The sequence below is a fragment of the Balaenoptera physalus genome, assembly GCF_965194825.1.
Source record: "Balaenoptera physalus genome assembly, chromosome: 3".
NCBI classification, from domain to species: Eukaryota; Metazoa; Chordata; class Mammalia; order Artiodactyla; family Balaenopteridae; genus Balaenoptera; species Balaenoptera physalus.
The window spans coordinates 19,868,185-19,883,693 of record NC_138890.1 but is presented as its reverse complement, the minus strand read 5'-3'; the positions used below and the strand labels follow the sequence as shown (position 1 = coordinate 19,883,693).

General features: G+C 47.1%; 1 protein-coding gene across 1 annotated transcript in view; it reads right to left on the bottom strand.

Moving 5' to 3' along the window:
* COL23A1 (collagen type XXIII alpha 1 chain) overlaps nt 1-15,509 on the bottom strand; it is a 368,401-nt gene that overhangs the window by 326,798 nt on the left and 26,094 nt on the right. Inside the window, exon 2 of the mRNA XM_082453629.1 lies at nt 13,239-13,305. Coding sequence (XP_082309755.1) covers nt 13,239-13,305 — 67 coding nt within the window. The remainder of the gene's footprint in view (nt 1-13,238; nt 13,306-15,509) is intronic.

Genomic DNA, 15,509 nt, shown 5'->3' with positions numbered 1-15,509 from the left:
TACAACAGAAACTAACACAGTATTGTGAAGCAATTATACTCCAATAAAGATGTATTAAAAACAACAAAACAAAACAAAAAACTACAGAATACCTCACATTATTTTATTTCTATAAGAATTTAAATGTATGTATTTGTTGAAGCACAGAAAAAGGTCTTCAGAATGTAAACTAAACTGGTCAAATATTTACATCTAGGGCTCGGGATTGGACAGGGTAGTGAGGTGGGGGGGTACAAGAGAGACTTTTTTTTGAGGAGAGGGATGGTAGGATAATTTTAAGAAGCATAGTTTGCTTGTATAATAATAATTTTTAAAAAATAAAAGGAGGACTGCTTGCTAAGAAGCCTGGAAGGGGGGGGCCTGTGGGAAGGTGGGGACCTTCAGGAAGAAGAAAATGGTGTGTTCTAGGTAGGAAAGGAGCTTTTCTCAATAATCCTAAGAGAGGCCCTGGAGACCAACTGAGTCGGCCCTCAGAGGATTCTGGCTAGAGGATCTGGAACCTTCCCACATTCAGCCCTGAGGGCTCAGAGTCCCTGCCCCCATGGGGACAGACAGGTACACCGGGGTTCATTGCTCCCCCACTTCTCGCCCCCTCCCTCCCTCACCCACCCCAATCTACCCTGCATTCCCTACCCTCTCCCCCCTGAGTTCATCACCCTCCCCGCCCCGTGCCCCCACCCCTTCCTCCTCTTTTCTACACCCCTTTCCAGGAGTGAAGGGCCAGTGTCCAGGGTAACAGAACTCGACGCTCACAGACCCTCCACAACCCAGCCCCCGATGGAGCTCCTGGATCCCGAGGGGGAGGGGCAAGAGGAGAGGGAGCACGCTTCAGGGAGCAAACAGGCGTGGGGCGGCCTGAAGGCACTACCCTGACCTCCTAGAAAGTAAGCCCAAGTCCTGTCTTGGGGGGTGGGGTGGCCACTCCTGGGCAGCTGCTCCTGGCCTTCCTGAGAGGCAGCCCCCTGTCCTCTCAGAGCTCCCCTCCCCGCCACACACACAGAAAGCGCTAAGACCACGCCCCCTCCCTGCAGGGTACTGTGAGGCCCACGGTCACAGCTAATAAATATGCTGCTCCTGGGCACAGCTGACCCTTCAGCAAGCACTTGGGCCAACACGGTCTGCCTCTATCCCCACCCGTGTGACAGTCAGTGCCAAGGACGGGGGTGACACCCAGGGGTAAAGTCACTGTCCAGTCCTTCTGTGGGTGGCACAGCCCATTCTCTGCTCTGCCTCCAGGTCACCCACTGCCGCCACCCATCCAGGGCCACATATGGTCTCATCTCTGCATTTTATTTTATTTTTTTAAATGTATTTATTTAATTTATTTTTGCCTGCGCTGGGACTTCATTGCTGCGTGCGGGACCCCTCCAGTTGCGGCGGGCGGGGACCACTCCTCGCCACGGTGCGAGGTGGCAGCGGCGGTGGTGGCGGCGGTCCCCACCCCCGCAGAGCATGGGCTCCAGGTGCAGGGGCCTCAGCAGTTGCAGCACGCGGGCTCAGCAGCTGTGGCTAATGGGCTCCAGAGCGCAGGCTCAGTAGCCCTGACGCAGGGGCCCAGCCTCCGCGGATCTCGGGATCCTCCCCTACCAGGGCCCGAACCTGCATCCCCTGCACCGGCTGGCGGACTCCCAACCACTGCGCCACCAGGGAAGCCCCACTGGACCCACTGTGACATCAACTTGGGTCAAAACTCCGTTTTCCCCTGACTCCATGAGCTCACATTCTGAGCACAGTCATACTTAGCGTCCCCAGGGAGTAGGGTTAGCACAGAGCCAGTGTCCAATAATACTCTAAATGGCTGCCCTTTCCCCACTGCACAGCTACTCTTGTAAATGTTTGCATGTTCTCTTGGGAATCATCTCTGCATTTTAAAAGTACATTCTTCACAATGCACCACGAAGGCGTGTGCGCTTCTAATGGGGGAGCCGGCCCATCCTCCCCACCATCCTTTGCTTTCTGGACTTTTCCTTAGAGCCCCCATTCCCCTCGGAGCCTTAGCCTCCAGTGCTTTGAATTTCTTCCTGTGCTAGCTTGTGAGTGGGCCACACAGGCTACTTCTAAAGAAATGACCAGACAACAGGCCACTTCAAGCCTAATTGTGTCATGAAAATCATGACCTCATAGGGAAGGCAGCTTGGACGCATTCATCCTATTTCTAAAGGCAGGACTAAACAAAAATGTAAAATAACAGTGGATCAGGGCAGAAGAAGTCTTTGGTGGATCAGGAAGGAAACCCCAGGGCCACGCAAGAGAAAAGGGCTTCACCATGCTGCCTGCTCACAATCTACAAGGCAGCAGAGGGAATCCCAAGTTCAAGGGCTCCCGGAGGAGCCAGGAGTTGCTCTTTCTCCATCTTTGAGCGGAAGGTTCGTTGTGGGATCCTGGCACTAAATGAACCAAGAGACTAAGCAGAAATGACATTCTTTTCTGCAGAGAAGGCAACAAAAGCAAAGGGCTGGGCTTGCTTACTAAGTACCCTCCCCCCGGCCCCCATAATAATGATCTGTGTCTGACTGTCACCTCCTGAGGACCACAGACCACTTTCCTTAGGGATAAATGAACGGACATTACGAGATGCCTAGGGTGTGCCAAGCACTTCCACATACACTTGTCTCAGGATATCCTCAAAACAAACCACCGAGGTACATAATGTTTTCCCATTTTACACACAAGGAGATGGAGAGTTTAAAGAATCAGGTCACTTGGGCGGCCACAGTTGGCATTCACTGCCAAGTCCACCTGTATCAAACCCAGACTCCCCTCCCCTACGCTGTGCAGGATCCTGGCATCTGTGGGGGAGGTGCTCTTCCCTCTCAGCCCTGCCCTGGAAGCCACTGGCAGAGGAATGGGCACAGGGGTCAGATCTGCCCAGTAGGGCTCTCTCTTCTGAGACCCTGAACCTCAGGCAGAATGACACACCAAAAAACAGTTGGTGCAGACACATCCAAGAGACCTCTTACTCCCCAGGCGACTGTCCCTCCGTTCCTGCTGCCTAGATTCCTGGAACTGCCCCGCATCCTGTCCTTTCCCAGCCTCCTTCCTCAGCATGCATTTCGTTTCTGTGAACTCCCTATTCATCTCCTTTGCCCATTCTTCCACTAAAATATTTGACTTTTCCTTATTCTTTTGCAAAAGCACTTTATATCTCATGAATATTAACCATGTGCTTGTTATATACGCTAAATTTTTTTTCAGTTTGCCATTTATCTTTAAACTTTAAGGTGGAATTTTCTTTCTAGACAGAAAATTTAAGCTTTTAAGCTTAAAACTTTTATTCTATAGCAGAGTTTTTCAACATTGGCACCATTGACAGTTGGGTGGGATAATTCTTTATGTTGGGGGCTCTCCAGTACATTGTAGAATGTTTAGTAGCATCCCTGGCCTCTACCCACTAGATGCCAGTAGAACCCCACCCCTCAAGATGAGACAAATCAAAAATGTCTCCAAACATTGCCAAAGTCCCCACAAGGCAAAATCATCCCTGGCTGAGAACTGCTGCTTTATGGTTTCTGACTTCAGTACCAAGCTTATAAAGTCTATTTCTACCTAGAATTTTAAAAAGTGACCTGTTGTATTTTTGTCTTGCCTTCCATGGTTTTATTTTTCACATTTAAATCTTCAATCCATGTGGAATATACTTTGGCATAAGAAGAGAGCTAAGAAACAAAATATTATGACTGCATTGAACTTACCCCTGGGAAGAGGCGGTCCCACCATGTGAGTAGCTCTTGATATGCGAGACATTTAATAATCCCAATGTACAAAGTTATACGACACCTCACGGAGTGAAGAGTTGCACCTGTCATCCAACGGCTGGCATAGAGTTGGCCAAGATGGGATCTTCCCACAGCTTTGGGGAGTCTCTACTGGGTCTAAACCAGACGTGCTCAATAAATTTTGGGTGAGTGGGAATGTGTTTGCTAGTTGCTATTTTACCCTTTGCATAATCAACAACACCTTCTGAAACCAACAACACACCACTCAATTCTGGAGCCATCTGGAAAATTCTCAGTGATCTTCTGTTTTAGTAGAAAAAACAACAGAGTGAAAGGCTAACTTTGTATTTCATTGCCCTTGGTTTGAACTTTTGTGTACTTTCTAATAAATTTTTTAAAATATTAATTATCATTTTAAAAAATCCCATTAGATTTCTACAGAATTTAATGAATTTAATGAATATAGTGGGCTCCCTCTAGTGGTCACAAGAAAATCTCCAATTCCCAAAGGTCAATACATAACGTCTTGTAAAAGTCTATAATTTATATCCAGACTTCAATGCAAATTTTTGTGAACTTCCCCTTGCCAAAAAGTTACATGTAAGATTGGGAAAAAAGTTTATATATCAGTGCTAATAACTTCCTAATATGCAAATGGACATATGATAGCTATAAAACACAAAAACTTATCTGAAAGCAACAAATTTTGTTCTTCAGGTTTTTTTCACTGAGATTCACTGAGAATGGCATGTGTATAAGTGGTTTACTTTGTGTATCTAAGCATGTTAATATGTCCTCTTAATAAATATTCTGTATTGAAACAAAAACAAAAACAAAAAACAAACATCTTGAGCGCCCTCAAGACGTTTATTTACAGGACACAGTACATTTTACAATTAATAGGTTCAGAGTGGCTAGACGATGCCTTAAGAGAAGACTTCTAATTATTTTCTCCCATTCATCAGTGGGTCTACAAATTGGTTCATAAGGCCACTGTCCAAAACTATGCTTATCATCTTCCCTTCTAAATCCCTCTTTGGGGATTTCCTGTTTCTGTTCAGGATATCACCCTCCCCCGGGCTTCCAGCTTCGGGCACCTCTGTCCCCTCCTGTGCCCATCCATCCTGTTTGTGAGTTTTGTCCACCACATGGCCCAGTGCCTCTCACAGCTGTTCCCTGCCATCAATTCTCATGGCCCTCATTCAAGTTCTCATGACCTCTCCTCCAGGGCAGTCATTCAGCAAATATTTATCATCCCTTCTCCACATGCCCAGCACTGTTCTAGGCTCAGGGAACGCATCGGGGAACAAGAAAAGATTGTCCACATCCGGAGCGCCCTCTCAGTGGGCTTCTCTGCTGAAGCAAACCTGTGATCCAGTCCATCCTCCACGCTGTTTCTAGAGTCCTCCTCTTAAAGCTGAACTCTACTCACATACCTTCAACTGTGTCCAATGGAATGAAGCTCACACCCCTCCATAATCAAGACCCACCCTCACCTCTCATTATCACCTTCCAACCAAACAGAGCTCCCTGACACTCCCAGAGCTCCCCTCTGCCTCTGCTCAGCATGCCAGGTCTTGTGGAATGTGTCCCCCATCCCAGCTGGTTAAGATGCCAACCAGTCTTCAAAACCCTGCCCAACTGTCATCTTCCCCCACCCAGGTCTCCTTGATCTGAAGTGATCTCTCCCTCCTTTCAATTTCTGTGGGACTTTTTTCTTAGGATTCTTCCCATTCTCAATATAGTATGGTTCCTGTATGTGTGCCATCATCCTCTAACAACTGGGTCCGCAATTCCTCTAACAATCTTAGTCAATATCACCCACAGGACAAGCGCAAAATAGGGTAGAAATGAATGTATGAACGAATGAATGAATTCTCCAGAGAATTCTGGCCAAAAAAAAAAAAAAAAAATCAGACACACAAATTATCTTCTTCAACTTTGTACAGTCTGACATAATGGGATAAACTGCCATTAAGCTACTTAGTTTTACCATAAACGCAAGTCAACTAGGATTTAACACATTAAAAAAAGTATCATTAAAAAAAATTCTACAAATAAGAAATAACTCAAAGTAGGATAACCATTTTTTGCTTCAACGTAGTAAGAAAGCGCCCCCCAACCCCCACCCCGCCACCCTAAGCAAATTCCTAAACCAACAAATACAGTAAACAGGCTGAATAGAGTAACTGACCATTTCTGTTCCACTCTGCAACATTTGCCATAAACTGTCAATGAAATGTATCAGGTTCTGTATCATTTCCACATTGTATTTCATGTTCTCCTAGGCAGAGTTTCACTCCTCTGCTCAAACTTCCAAACATTTTCACAGAGCAGCGAATTTCTAACTCTGATAAATCTGTTTATTAATTTCTGGAAAGTCACCCTACACTGCAAGCACAGTCCCTATCATTTGGAAACCACACGCCATGTCTCTGGGATATTATGCAAGAACACAAAAAGGCACAAAAAGGAAATGAAAAGTATTACTGTTTTTCTGAAAAGTTCCTAATACTCTCGAGTGCAGGTTGAGCCCAGTTAGAAACCAGTGCAAACTGTGCAAAGGGGCAGAGCCCCCGGTTTTGCATGATGAGGCCTTCCGGATGCCATTAGTGGCTGACGAGAGTTCACAGGCCACACGTTTTCTTTTCCTTTCCGGTTCCCTCACTTCTGGGCTCTGTCACCAGCATTTTCTCACCCACATCCCAGAAGAACGTGCCAAGGAAGTCTGCCAGGCCTTTGTTCTTTCCCTCCAGGATATTCCCAGCCAACCGCCAACTCTGAATCGCCTCCTCCCTACCTCTCTGGCAGCCCTGGCAACAATCAGGAAGGTAACAGGCTGCACACAGTGAGTCTGGACTGGCCTGGGGGCAAGGGATCTGGGTTCCTGGTAACCACTAACTCACTTTCAGGAAGCAGTGCCAGGCCCTGTTACAAACTCTCCACAAGCTCATTCAATCCTCGCACGATTCTATGAGGTAGGTACACCGGGAGGATAAGTTCGAGGTCATGGAGTTGGTAAGGGACAAAGAATTTGTTCTTTGTTTTTTAATTTATTTATTTTTGGCTGCATTGGGTCTTCATTACTGCATGTGGGCTTTCTCTAGTTGCAGCGAGCGGGGGCTACTCTTCGTTGCGGTGCACGGGCTTCTCATTGCAGTGGCTTCTCCTGTTGCGGAGCATGGGCTCTAGGCGCGCAGGCTTCAGTAGTTGTGGCTCGCGGGCTCTAGAGCGCAAGCTCAGTAAGCTGCATTGGCAGGCGGATTCCCAACCACTGCGCCAACAAGGAAGTCTGGGACAAAGAATTTGAATCAGGCAGTCTGGGTCCAAAATTCAAGTGCTTAATCACTGAGCTGCACTGTCTGTCAGACCAGCTCAACAGAGGGAAAAGACTTATGTGCTTGAAGTGGAGGCAAGCCTCTGGTCAAACTCAGGGTCTGTCCATAGTCCCTGCTTAGGACCACCTGGACACGTCTGGCCAGCTGCCCCCAGAGCCGGACTGAAGTGGTCATCTATTATTTATGTCTGCCCAGCTGCATCCCTTTTCTCTTTTTCTGGGAATAGCACCCTACTTTTTCTTGAGGTAACCACCCTTCCCCACTCTCAGCCTACATGATTCTGGTAGTGTCAACCCTCCCCCACAACAGCCACCCCCAGGTCCAAGACCAGTCACATGACCCAGACCTGGCCAATCAATGTGTCCCATCCTCCAGGCACAGAAATTAGTACAGGGAGAGGCATCTGCCCCAAGCCAGGCAAATCAGGGTCAATGCTGGGATTTCTTCTTTAATCGCGGTAAAATACAGACAAAATTTAAATACCATTTTAACCATTTAAAAGTGCACAATTTCATGGCATTTAGTACCTTCACAATGTTGTATAACCATCGCCACTATCCATTTTCCAGAACTTTTCCATCTTTCCAAACAGAAACTCTGTACCCAGCAACAATAACTCTCTGTATTAGTCTGCTTGGCCTGCCAAAACTAAGTACCATAGTTTGGGTGGCTTAAACAACAGAAATCTATTTTCTCACAATTCTGGAGGTTATAAGTCAGAGATCAAGATGTCAGCAGGGTTGGTTTCTTCTGAGGCCTCTCTCCCTGGCTTGTAGATGGCCGTCTTCTCCCTGACTTCATGTCATCTTCCCTCTGTGTGTGTCTGTGTCCTAATCTCCTCTTCTTATAAGGACACCAGTCATAGTGGATGAGGGCCCACCCTAATGGCCTCACTTTACCTTATTTACCTCTTTAAAGACCCTATCTCAAATACAGTCACATTCTGAGGTACTGGGTGGGGGTTAAGACTTCAACATATGAATTGGGGGGGTGGATACAATTCAGCCCATAACACTCCCCATTCCCCAATGCTGACACCTTTGAGAAAGGGGAGTGCTCTATCTGCTGGGGTTGCTGAGAAGGTCTGATATACTGCTGGGGCTGTTGGTGGCCACTTTCCCACCCCAAGGAGACAGTGTCTGAAAATGACTCAGGGAAGAGCTGAGAGGCGGAGAGAGACCCCTGAGCCCAGACATACCTGAATCTGGCTCTACCTCTGACCTCTCTATTCCAGTTGTGTAAGCTAGTAAGTTTCCTTTTTGTTTGTTTATTTTATTAATGTAATTAAAAGAGTTAGTTAACATAAGGAGCTTTTACACCAGAATGGCCCATATCTCCAGGATGTGCAGGATGTGTCCACTCGGCAGCTGTTTAAGCAGCAGAGTCAAATCCAAACCTCTCAGGCTCCAGGGTGCTGGCCCCGACCCGTCCCTTGGGATGCTCACATGTTCACAGCACAGTGGGGACTGGGTCATGCCCGAGTCTCCCACAGAGCAGACTTCGGGGCCACCCCCTGCAACATTCCAGAATTGCTCTCTGGTGGTGGCTCCCCAAACAGACTGAGGGCTCCTATCCTTTCAGCCCAGTGACCCAAAGCCCTGCAGCAGTGCCTGGCTCATGATGGGCTTCAGTACAGAGCATGAGGAAGGCAGGGAACGGGGCAAGACAACAGTCCTCCTTCCCTCCAACAGTTCCCTGAAGGACAGTCTGTAAGAACACAGGATGGGAAACAATTCAAACGTCCTTGAGGTGGGGACTGGCCAGGTACCTCACAGGACAGCCCAACAGGATTTTGTCTTTTAACCCAAAACAAGGTAAGACCTGCTCTCTGATACATGGAATGATTCAGACCATCTCAGAGGGAAACTGCAAACTGAGAAAGCAACACAGGGACAACAACATATGACACCATTTGTGTAAAACCAGGAGGGGAGCTTCTCACTGAAATGTATCTAAATGACCTCAAAAACCTCAAAAAACTGTCCAACACCATAGCCACCAGACACACGTGGCAATTTAAATTAAGATTAAATAAAAAATTTTTTTATTGAAGTAGAGTTGATTTACTAAGTTGTGCCAATCTCTGCTGTAGAGCAAAGTGACTCAGTTATACACATGCATACATTCTTTTTTAATATTCTTTTCCATTATGGTTTATCACATGATACTGAATATAGTTCCCTGTGCTACACATTAGGACCTTGCTGTTTATCCATTCTAAATTAAACAAAAATTTAAAATTCAGTTTGTCAGTCGCACTAGCCATGTTTCAGGGGCTTGGTAGCCCCACGTGGCTAGTAGTGGCTGCTGGATTAGCAGAGAGATAGAATATTTCCATCATCACAGAAAGTTCTATTGGAAAGGACTGCTCAGAAGGACATCAGCAAATGGGTAAAGGGCCCCTGGAAAGATGAGCAGGAGAACCGGGGGAGAGGAGGGGAGGGGAATTATTTTTCACATGTAATCTTTTGTAGTACTTGAATCTTTCATCATATATTATTTCCTATTCAAAAATAAACATTGTAAAACTTTAAACACATTTTAAAACATTTAAGTACATAAGTAACATAAGAAGAGAAGACTTTGGAATCCCCAGGGACATGGGTAAGCCACATGAATCTACAGCCCGGAGTTCTCCGCTGAAGGAAGAGAAGTCTCTTCTGAGGCAGGTGTATGAGGAAGAGCAGCATGAGGGGGTTCCCAGGTGGCAGCCCCACACACCTGATTCAGACCTGGTGGTGTAGGAAGTTCCTATGTCCCCCACGTTTTGATTATCTCAGCAACCTTATAATTAGGGTGATTAATGGTCCCATGTATTTTAGTTTCCTAAGGCTGCCACAACAAATGATCACAAACTAGGTGACTTAACATGACAGAAACCTATTGTCTCACAATTCTGGAGGCCAGAAGTCCAAAACCAAGGTGTTGGCAGGGCTGGTTCCTTCTGAAAGCTCTTAAGGAGAATCCCTTCCACGCCCCTCTCCAGCTCCTGTGGCTGCCGGCAATCCGGGGTGTTCTTAGGTTTGTGGATGCATCACTCTGGCCTCTGCCTCTGTCTTCCCATGGCCTTCTCCTCTGGGTGTCTCTGTGTCTCAAATCTCTTACCTCTGACTCTTACAAGGACACTCATCATTGGATTTAGGGCCTACCCTAAACCCTGGATGATCTCATCTCAAGATCCTTAAATTAATTATGTCTGCAAAGACCCTATTTCCACATAAGGCCACATTTACAAATACCAGGGGTTAGGACTGGGACATAGCTTTCGGTGGGGGGACACAATTCAACTCACTATACCGTTTTATAGACAAGGAGTTCAACGTTCAAGGGCCTCTCACTTGCTTGAGGTCACAGGGCTAGTTCAGAGCACAGCTCTGCCAGTCCTCCCACCACTGACTCCAGCAAGAGAAGAATCTTGACCTTCCAGCCCGAAGCCTGCCCCTCCCTTCAGCCTCAGAGCTCCCCGATCACCCACTTCACAATGGGTAACACACACAGAAGAGCCGCCCCCTTCTCTGGCCTCGCTTATCTGTCTTGCTGCATCCTAGGATCTGACAAAAGATTACACTGTCCTCTGGGCCGTGGGAAGGAACTGGGCTAGGGGGATCTGCGGGTATCTCAGATGAGATGGGGTATCTCAAATGAGGGTGGTCTGCGTGTCCAGACTCCAAAAGTCTGCAGGGCAGATCAGAGCCAGGGAGAAAGGGAATGAGTTAAGGCTTCTGGTGTTGGAGAAAAAGCCCTCTGTGCTTTTTATGGCAGAGGAGAATGTGCCAGCCTATGGGGTTTTGCACTGATAAAGGACTCTAGTCTAAAGTGCTCAAGTGAGTTCTCCAGCTCAAGGTGACAGGAGAGAAAGAGCAGATGTGGATATGGGTGTGCACTGGGGCCTGGCAGAGGCTGCAGTGCTACACCCCCTGGGCCACGCTGACCATACCTGCCACGACAGCCTGATCACAGCCACAAGCCCCTCAGACAACGACAGCACAGCACTGACCGCTGGGCACCCCCAGAGAGGAGGGCAGGTGACCTGCCCTCCTCTCAGTGGAACTGAGGGTTCTGACCAGGCTTTTGGCCTCCATGGTCATCCCCGAGGCCTTCTTGACACCTCTCCTAGTGGGTCAAGAGATCTCGAGGGAAGACAGACACAAGACTATCTCCAGGTCCTGGGCTTTGTATTTCCTCCATGACATCAAAAAGCCTACAGAGCCCACTCCAGTATTGGTATCATTTATTAACACAAACAGTAAGTGGCTGACCAGGATTTGGACCTGGTCTGGGTTTATTCAGGAGCTCCGTGTCCCCTCACTGCCACCTCCTCCCTCTCCATCTATCATCTGTATTGGTGGTTTTCAAACTTTCAGTCAGCAACCCATAGCAAGGAACCCGTTTCACACTGCCATTTACAAATATAAATAGCTGACACAAAATCTTCACTCCAATATTTTTTATTCCAGTCTCTGCTAGTTCAAAATTTCAGAATGCTGGCTGCAACCCACATAACTGATTTCATGTTTCATAAATGTGTTGTGACTCCCAGGTTTGTTTGTTTGTTTGGCCACGCCGCTCGGCTTGTGGGATCTTAGTTCCCCAACCAGGGATTGAACCCGGGGCCTTGGCAGTGAGAGTGTAGAGTCCTAACCACTGGACTGCCAGGGAATTCCCAGTGACTCCCAGTTTTAAAAACCCTCATCTACATAACTCACATGAATTTACAACCATTCAATTACTCAGAAAGAAAGAGCAGGGGAGGAGCAAGAAGAATTGTTTTATACATTTTGCAGATCAGCCAAAAATTCATTGGTGGAACTGAATTTTTTCCCCCATTGAATTGCAATTTCTGACTTCCTGATCTGCTCATGATGTCATTACTTATCATGTCCTTTTCCCTCCTATTAAAACCTCAGAGTTCCTATGAAAGGCTAGCTCAAGCTCGACTGTAAAATCCTCTCCCGCTGGGTCCCCAGAGACTGAATTTTCACTGATCACAGCCACAAGCCCCTCGGACAACTACAGCATAGCACTGACTGCTGGGCACCCCCAGAGAGGACGGCAGGTCACCTGTCCTCCTCTCAGTGGAACTGAGGGTTCTGACCAGGCTTTTGGCCTCCATGGTCATTCCAGAGGCCTTCTTGACACCTCTCCGAGTGGGTCAAGAGACCTCGAGGGAAGACAGACACAAGACTATCTCCAGGTCCTGGGCTTTGTATTTCCTCCATGACATCAAAAAGCCTACAGAGCCCAAAGATGGGTCCATCTTTGCACAAATCTCAGGGCATCTCCCAATGTGGAGATGTTAACCATCAGTAAGCTTGGTTTCTGGACCAGGTGAAGTGGTTTCGGAAATGCCAGACAACTTGGCTAATGGAAGGCATGACAGCAAGGAACAGGGCCCCTGGGTTCAGCTCCCATGTTCTCTCACCTCGTCCGGCATGGAATTGTTACAATTTTCCACTCATTCACTGGTATTACATACTGTTCTATGAGAGGATAATTCTAACCCTGAAAACACTGGGGCTGAGACTACACCCCTAAATTCTCAGTCATAATACGTGCAAAGCTCCAATGAGGACAACTGGAAGACCGATATGAATCAGGATTTGAGCCACATGGATTAGGAACCAACAAATCCTCAATTCTAGTCACAGCCGTCCTGCTCTACACCATCAAAACCCAAGACACATGATTATTTGAACAAATCAGACCATGTTTCCTGCTCCTTTCCTCTACCTCCACCAAAGAAATGAAAACCAAAAAAAACTATATTTGCCAGATTATTCCTCTACCCGCCACCCCTCATGTTTGAAACAGAGCTAGGGTCACAATGTTAACACTGTTTGGATGGTTCATGTCTGTTTCTCCATCTTTAAGAGGGGATGGCTGCCACTTTCCTAGCATCTAAGCCTTTATTGTTAAGTCATCTCGAAGAGTTGTTTAGCTCCTCCACCAATACCACCATCCCCATCAAACCAAGTCAGTTAATTTTGCCAGAATCTTTAAAGACACACATACCAGGGAAGATGATGTAGGAAGAAAGGCCCCAGGACAGTCCACAAGGTACCACAGACAGCCTGAAACCCACGGTGATTCTCTTGACCATGGCCTTGGCAGTTTCGGGTAGACAGGAGAGAGAAGACCAGGCCTATGGAAGTCAGGAGCCAGCAACGATCGAACATCCACTTACCTGGGGGACAGACGCAGTCCGTCGGTGCTTCTCGAACTGTCCGGAGCTTGACTGGTTCCTCCATCTTCTGAACCAGGAAGAAAACGGGGGAAAAAATAAGGATGAGTTTTGGAGCGGAGAGGGGTAGAAGTGGAAAAACAGCAAAAACCAACATATTTGAAAGATCTACAGTGGTGGTGTTGGTGCTTTCAAGAACAGTTTTTAAAAGGTCATTAAGTTCTACAGGCAGTTTTAGAATGGGAGGAGAAACAGAAATAAACATTAAGCAATTACTTGGGAGTCCCTGAATAGAAGATGAAAGGCTTCTGCTTTGTTAACAACATTTTCAAATACAAATCCAGGAATGACAAACGGACCCAGTAGTCCCTGGCACGAAGATAGGAGGGCAGAGCAGAGGGAGGCCAGGTAGGGCCAATCAAAACTTGCTCTTGAACATCTTTCCCTGCTCCTGGAGACCACCCCTATCCAACCCCCAGGGAGCCCCAGAGGCCCCTTGGCTGCAGCCCCTCCCAGCCCACTGGCTTCAGACCCAATGGCCCAGGGCTATCCACCCTGATGACATTTTCCTTTCTTCTTACCAGTGGGGATCCTTGGCCTAGAAAATTTAGTTCAGTACAATTTAACAAGAATCTCTACACATGCCCAGCCCTGTGCTAGATTTGGGTGAAGGGAAAAGAACTACCACAGAAATGTAGTCAAAAGTCACAGCTCTGCTATTGTGACAACTCACAGTACAGCCCTGGCATAATCACCTCCTGATGTGACACTCGGGTAACCTCTGAGGCCTGAATTACTGTCCCTGCCTCACAGACAGGGGATAAAAACTTGGAAAAAATAAGAAATTAATCCCCAATCCCAAATCTAGGTTTAGGGGAGTGAAGCAATTGGCCCACAATCCCCAAACTAGCCAAGACTTGAGTCCTGACAAGAATATACAAAGCATTAACCTTTCTCTAGGAAAAAACAAAACAAAAACGAAAAACAAAAAAACTTCCTAAAAGCAAAACAAAGCAAATCCCAAATGTGTTAACTTGAGTTAAAAATGCATACTACCACTAAAAGGGTTACTTAAGGTTTAAACCTAAAAATGTAATTTTTCTCAATAAAAAACATAGTAAAAATGCAAATACAAATACCTGGAAAATAGCACGGCAAACAAACAAAAATGTAATTTTTAAATCACTGTTTTAGAGGAGGTGAGAAGGGCACTCCCAGTCTTGAGCCCTTGATCACCAAGCCTGGAATTTTCACATAAGAAGGGGCTGAACAGGGAATTCCCTGGAGATCCAGTGGTTATAACGGACTCCACGCTGAGGGCCTGGGTTCAATCGCTGAGCAGGGAACTAGGATTCCCATAAGCAATGCGGCACGGCCATGAATAAATAAATAAGTAAGTAAGTAAGTAAGTAAGAAAATAAATAAATAAATAAATAAGAATGGGCTGAACAGCCCAGGACCAGGAGCCTGAAATAAAAAACGTAACCAGGGGAGGCTCTGGCCCCTGCAAAGTACTTCCAAGTTCCACCTCCACTCCAATCTGCCAGCCTTGCCCTCACTTTCCAGATGGGCCACAGAGGCTGATACTGACAAGAGATGGAGTTAAGGCCAAGGTTTTAGAGAACTGGAGGATGTACGATTTTGAACCCTGTGGTGGAGGTATTTGTGAAAGCAGTACCACAACAGAACTTTTCTATCCTCCCCACACCTCTTAAATCCCCGCAAGGCCTCGGCTTGTCCCAGAAATCAGAACCTGCCTAGGCCTCTTGGCCCGGGCTCTCAGCTCCTGTCCAGACCCACACCTGCCACTCACTGCTGCTTAAGCCTGGGGCACTCTTCCCTAGAACTGCCCACAGGACCCAGAGCCACCCTGTGAGCAGTCTGGGCTGCCCCAGAGCCTCCAGAGATCCCCCCGCAGCTGCCACAGGCTCCTACCAGGTGGGTGAGAGCACAGCAGCAGCAGATACCACCCCCACCCCCACCCGACCCCAGGCCATGTGCACTGGAGTCTGGAGCCTCCCAGCCATGCCCGTCCTTACTGAACTGGAACGCTGCAGTAGGTGCCCGCGATGCAGGTGTGAGCAGGACCTCAGAACTCACTTTTCCCCCATTGTACTTGCAGGTACTATTACAGATTTCAAAATTTACTTGGAAAAAGAATCCAGCCTTCTGGTTTAAGCCAGTCAATTTGTATGAGAAGCTCTCATCTGTTTTTATCATTTCTAGAAAGACTAGAAGCTACGCTAATTTCCTTTTTTTAAAAAAATAACAAAA